At 40.1% G+C, this 5,966-nt stretch overlaps 1 protein-coding gene across 1 annotated transcript; it reads left to right on the top strand.

Moving 5' to 3' along the window:
- The first annotated feature begins 15 nt into the window (after window positions 1–15).
- On the top strand, window positions 16–1,756 carry LOC116378845 (annexin A2-like). The gene is made up of 4 exons (XM_031840761.1): window positions 16–570; window positions 794–852; window positions 1,112–1,234; window positions 1,563–1,756. Exons 1-4 carry the CDS (start codon window positions 510–512, stop codon window positions 1,620–1,622), a joined length of 303 nt encoding a protein of 100 aa, XP_031696621.1. The 5' UTR covers window positions 16–509; the 3' UTR covers window positions 1,623–1,756.
- Window positions 1,757–5,966: the final 4,210 nt, after the last annotated feature.

Raw genomic sequence — 5,966 nt, forward strand, 5'->3', positions numbered from 1 at the left:
CGTTATTATGTTTAATACCAACGTTCTTTATGTTTAACACCAACGTTCTACATGTTTAACACCAACGTTATCTTTAATACCAACGTTCTTTATGTTTAACACCAACGTTCTTGATGTTTAACACCAACGTTCTTTATGTGTAAAACCAACGTTATTGTTTAACACCAACGTTCTTTATGTTTAACACCAACGTTATTATGTTTAACACCAACGTTCTTTATGTTTAATACCAATCTTCTTCATGGTTAATACCAACGTTCTTCATGTTTAATACCAACGTTCTTCATGTTTAATACCAATGTTTTTCATGTTTAACACCAACATTCTGTATGTAGTTTCTATTTGTATGTACGTATGTTAATTGATAAAGTTAGAGAATGATTGTGGAAAGGGTTCAAATGAATGAATATTCATAACACTGTGTGTTTTAAGTTTTTCATGCTGTCCCTTTTGATGTGCTTTTTCTCTTGACAGTGTTTGAGAGGTATAAGAGCTACAGTCCGTACGACATGAAGGAGAGCATCAGGAAGGAGGTGAAGGGAGATCTGGAGAAGTCCTTCCTCACTCTGGGTAATAAACAATACTACAGGACCAGGACTTATCCACTGTTGTCATAAAACTGTCAAAACACAGACAGAAAGTACTGAAAGACTAATACATGAGACCATGACAATAAGTAAAACATGAAACAGCAGACTGACTCTTTACATGAGCCCAGAATCAAAGAGTCCTTTGAAGAGGATGATGGTGATGAAACAGGTCCATTTAATGTCCGACTGTCTTCTCTTCACAGTGGAGTGCTTTGAAAACAGGCAGCTGTACTTCGCCAACAGACTCAGTGAAGCCATGAAGGTACAGTTTCATAATTTTTCTTAAGTTTTATACTGATGAACAATTCTGAGGTACTTGTATTTTACTTGAGTATTTCCATTTTATGCTACTTAATATTTCTACTCCACTTCATCTCTTCACTGCACTACATTTATCTTTAGTTAATAGTTAATACAAAAGGTTGAATTGAGTTGGTAAGTTTTTAAGTGCAATTCTACTGAAAATATCTGTCAGTAATATTAACAATAAATACAATGTTGTTTCTTCTGTCTATCTGCAGAGTAAAGGAGCAAAGGAGAAGGTGGTGACCAGGATCATGGTGTCTCGCTGTGAAGTCGACCTGATGAAGATCAGAACAGAGTTCAGGAAGCAGCACAAAAGATCTCTGTACCAGACCATTGCTGTGAGTATCAGCCAGTGTGTGATTTAATATTTACATCGGTAATAAGATTTAATCAATAACAAAGATTTAATATTTACATCAGTACTACACCATGAGACATTATCATTATTGCTATTGTTATGAATAATAGTATTGTCATTATCATTATTATTAATACTATTATTATTCATATTATTATTATTACTATTATTGTTATTATCTTTATCAGTATTATTACTGTTTTGGCTATGATTGTTAATAATAATAATAATCATAATAAAATACATATTTGTTAATGTTATTATAATCCTTATCATCACATTATTACCCTTGTCTCTTTGTGGTTCAGGAGCACACTAAAGGAGACTACCAGAAGGCTCTGCTCAGTCTGTGTGGAGGAGACGACTGAGACCTCAACTCTGTGTGGACTCAGTTTCCCAGAAGGCCGCTGGGTTTATAATCAGATGACCGCAGTATTAGAGGCTTTTGGTGTTTTCCTCTAAATTAAATAGATCAGTTTGTGAAATAAAAACGTTCCACTTGTTTGTGTGTTTGCTTGCTGTTTAATGAAGTAACCAGCACGGGGCAGCAGAGGCTCACTGAGAAATAAAGACTGGTCTCTGCAGTGTACAAGTACTGGACTCACCAGGTCACTGGAGGAGTATTTGTACACACACTATTCGAAAACACGAAAGTGTTTTATTTCTGTTCATGCTATTCTCTTCTTCTACTCATGAACTGAACTAACTCATTAAAAAATGACTTTGGTTACCAGAGAAAAGACTCAAAAGAGACTTTTTTCTCCGACAGTTTGAAGACGTTGATTAAACGTTTACATTTAGAATACATTTCACCCGGATTTGCACTAGTGAATATTTTGATCCTCTACATTGTGATAATAATAGTATATCATCATTTCAGAGGCCAATATTACAAATATGGTAAATCTGGTCTAAACTATTAATCAACGTCTTGAAATAGTCGCTGAAAAGAGTTTCACTTTTAAACGTCTTTTAACCATCACCGTATTTTAAAGGCCTTTTTAGACCTAAAAGTGCTCACAGTCACAGTATGTAGTACTTAACATGTGTAGTCATAGTAAGACATTAACAGTCTCCACACAGGACAAAGAAGACCATGTGACCCAGGAAACAATTTGTATTTATGAAACAACACTTTAAATATAACGTGAACAATGTTGTTTAAATACAACTACAATGAAATAGAAACCACACGAGTGTTGACAGTGAAAACAATAACAACATCCCCTCTTCTTCTTTAAATGTTGTTGACCCTCTTCCTGTTTGTACATCACTTTGTTTTACTCACTTCCTCCTCATCCCGACTGTATTCAGCCCAGGAGGTAACTTCCTGTTCATTAAAGAGAAGAAGTCAAAGCTTCATGTGTTAAAGCTGCATTCTCTCTAGTGTCCACCAGGGGGCGACTCCTCTGGTTGTATAGAAGTCTATGAGAAAATGACTCTACTTCTCTCTTGATTTATTACCTCAGTAAACATTGTAAACATGAGTTTATGGTCTCAATCTCTAGTTTCAAGTCTTCTTCAATACAGCATGATGTTCATTTAGTACATTATGGTCCATTTAGAGTCACACAGACCATAAAGCAGGGGATGCTTTAGGGCGGGCTACACGGTGATTGACAGGTCTCTACCAGAGACATATACAGCGTCTCTACGTCACTCCTCCTCAGTCCACATATGGTCACTTCCTGTTTATTGGTTGCAAAAAATCCAAGATGGCGACGGCGAAACGCCGAACTCGAGGCTTCAAAACGTCCACAAACCAACGAGAGACGTCACCATGGCGACATCCTCTTCTGGTATCCAGTCTGTGAATGAATGTGTAATAACCTTCTTATACACAGTCTGTGGTAATAACGGTCAGCTGTGCCTTGAGGAAGAAGGAGAAGTAAAGGTGTTCTTCATCAGGAGTTGCTCTATACATTCATGAAGGTCTTCCTCAGTTCTGTTCAATTAATAAAGTTTTGTTGGATCAAAGTCAGCATTTGATGTGAAAATATTGGTTCTGAATTGGTCCGTAGAGCCACAAACACACATATTTGTGATGTGTGTTTGTGTAATCTCACACTAATGAAGTCAGATAAAAAGATCCTCCAGGTTGTCTTTCCTTTAATCGTTCGTATCTTTTCTTTTGTTTGTTTGCTGCAAATTTTTTAATTAAAGATGCTAATTTGACCTCCAGCTACAGTCGCTAATTAGCATTTCTGCTGCAGAAAAAAGATATCGCTGTTCATACTGAGAGAGAGGAAGGTGGTCCGACCGACTAGATATTAATAAAGACGACGTTTCTACATTCAGACCATCAGGGAGGAAGTCAGGAGTTTATTATTATTATTATTATTATTGAAACACGTTTGACTATAATTCATTTCCAGAGCGCTCACAACCACTCAGCTTCATGCTAATGATGCTGATGTCACCAATATGCAAATTAGGTTATGACTTTGTTTTTGTGAGCTAGTGCTAGCATGGCTGTTGGAGCACAGCTGTTAGCGCTAGTTAACAATGTAGCTGAGTAGCTAGCTTGTCCTTCCTGCTGCTATGATGAAAAGTATAATGGTGTTCAAACTGTTGGATCCTGGACTTTAAATGAACACAAAAACCCTGAATGACGTGTAACTTCCTCTCAGCAGCCTCGAATCCTCTGATATCTTCATGATGCTGCAGCGCCATCAACACGTGTTGTTCCTCTGAACACTGCTGAAGCTATGAAGGTGATAAAGACTCAGAAACACGTTAATTCACGGTGAGTTTCTGTTTTCAAACAGACAGAAGTCGTGTGAATGAATCAGCTCTTCTCTCAGCTCTCAGCGTTGATCTGATGCACGAGTGTTATTTGTTTAAAGCAGAGCGAATCCTCAACCGTCATGCTCCCATAATCCCATCGCCAGCCTTCCTTTTCAATCCCGTCATCCCCCTCTCTCTCCCTCCCTCCCCCCCCCGAACCTCCCGGCGGCTCCCAGAAATCACTACGACGGCCACACCAACATGAACCAAATGTCAGCCTCTCCTGCCTCGGTAATTACAGCGCTGCCCGTCTTCCTCCTCTGAAAACCAACATGTGGAGGACTGTGAAGGTGAAAGCAGGAGAGCAGGATCTGAGACGATCACAGTTTAGGAATAATCCACCTTCACATCTCAAGTGTTGCTTAAACATTCCTTGAAGGACAGTATATTTGCTGATGACAGAAGATATTTCACCTTCGATCCTGCAGCTGGTTAATTCTTCTTCTCTTCTGTTGACTCATTTGTCCCGATGTCACCAATCACAGAGCCCTGGTATTGTTTAACCGGTTCACTTACCGATCGAGCAGCTGGACTTTTAGTTCCGTAAAAAACATCAGAAAACACACACAGCTTGTTCTTTACACCGATTATTTTCCAGGAAGAAACTATTTCACTATTTAAATTGGAAAGATGAAAAGACGAATCATTCATGCATAATGCAAAGCAACAGATGAGGCTCTCAGATAAACCATTTAGTGTCTTTTCAACTCAAATCAAGGCTTCAAGTCATGAATCCTGATGAGCACACCAGGCCGCCACATGCTTCTGTAAAAGGAACAATTAGAAGCGGCTCGCTAATTAAGCGCTGAGATCAAGAGCCTTTCTGTCTCCAGCCTGAAGCCGGTTTCTCCACCGGGCTGCTGATCAAAGCGACGCCCGAGGATCGGCACATCTCCTCTGGCTGAATGCAGATCGACGCTCATCGTTACAAAAGAGAACAGTCAAAACTGACACAAGCAGAGAACACTACAAATATTTCCTGCAGAAAAGTCGCAGCTTGTTGAATCATTATTACACAAATGAAGCCAGAAACCTTGTTTGTGAGTCCAGACAAAGACACAACTGTCTTTCTTTCTACTCTCCAAAGCTAACGAAGCCACATTCACGCCCGCCTACTGAGCTGCACATGTTTAATCTCGTCATTTCCTTTTATTCAGCTCTTGTTCTTGGGGAATATGCAAAGTTTATCAGGCCCGCATCCTGACTTTCATGTCGGGCCTCGGCTTCTTGACTGAGCTGCAGACAGACGCTGAGAGAGATTGAGGAGTCAGGTAGAAGCCGCGTCAGCCTGCAGGCTTGAGTGACGCCCGTGTGTGCTAATGCACCGCGACGTGCTCCTGATGTCAGCTCTTCATTATAAATACTTTTAAAGGGGCTCCGACCTTCTGAGCGCTGCGTGCACAAGCCTTTGATTTCTGCTCCTCGTGGGTTTCGGGTTCGTCGTTGTGACAGCGCTGCTGTCAGCTCCTCATCACGGGCCTCTTGTCGTCTTTTTGTGGGAAGTTTTGCAACAATTATCATAAATATTTCATCTATTTCTGCCCTGCGTCGCCCCTGCTGCTGAAACAGGATCCGGCTGATGTCACCAGAGATGTCACCGAGCGCTGCCGGAAAACGACAAACCTTTGTAAAGTGTGCTTTTCTCTCCATTAACATACAAAGACGAAGCCAGAGAGGCAAACAGCCAAACATATGTTCCCTTTGTGCTCTTTTATTGAACATATTTGGAAGCAAAGAAAGCAGAGTTTGATTACGAGGGGAAGCCTGAGTGCATTCATGAGACATACTTGTACACATTATTTATTTCACACCAACTTATTTACATTCTAGATGGAAGTTTACCGAGGGAATCTGCTGACACACCGGGACAAAGAGGAGAAACTTCCAGGTAAGAGGAGCTCCGTCTTTTCAACAAAGTTCCTCTC

Source organism: Anarrhichthys ocellatus, unplaced genomic scaffold, assembly GCF_004355925.1.
Source record: "Anarrhichthys ocellatus isolate YVR2014 unplaced genomic scaffold, GSC_Weel_1.0 scaffold3262, whole genome shotgun sequence".
Lineage (NCBI taxonomy): Eukaryota > Metazoa > Chordata > Actinopteri > Perciformes > Anarhichadidae > Anarrhichthys > Anarrhichthys ocellatus.

Excerpts from the sequence above, each read along its gene's own strand:
- LOC116378845 (XM_031840761.1), top strand. The coding sequence starts at position 510 with ATGAAGGAGAGCATCAGGAAGGAGGTGAAGGGAGATCTGGAGAAGTCC. Across the intron at positions 571-793 it reads GAAGTCCTTCCTCACTCTGG|TGGAGTGCTTTGAAAACAGG; the intron begins GTAATAAACAAT and ends TTCTCTTCACAG. Across the intron at positions 1,235-1,562 it reads CTCTGTACCAGACCATTGCT|GAGCACACTAAAGGAGACTA; the intron begins GTGAGTATCAGC and ends TTTGTGGTTCAG.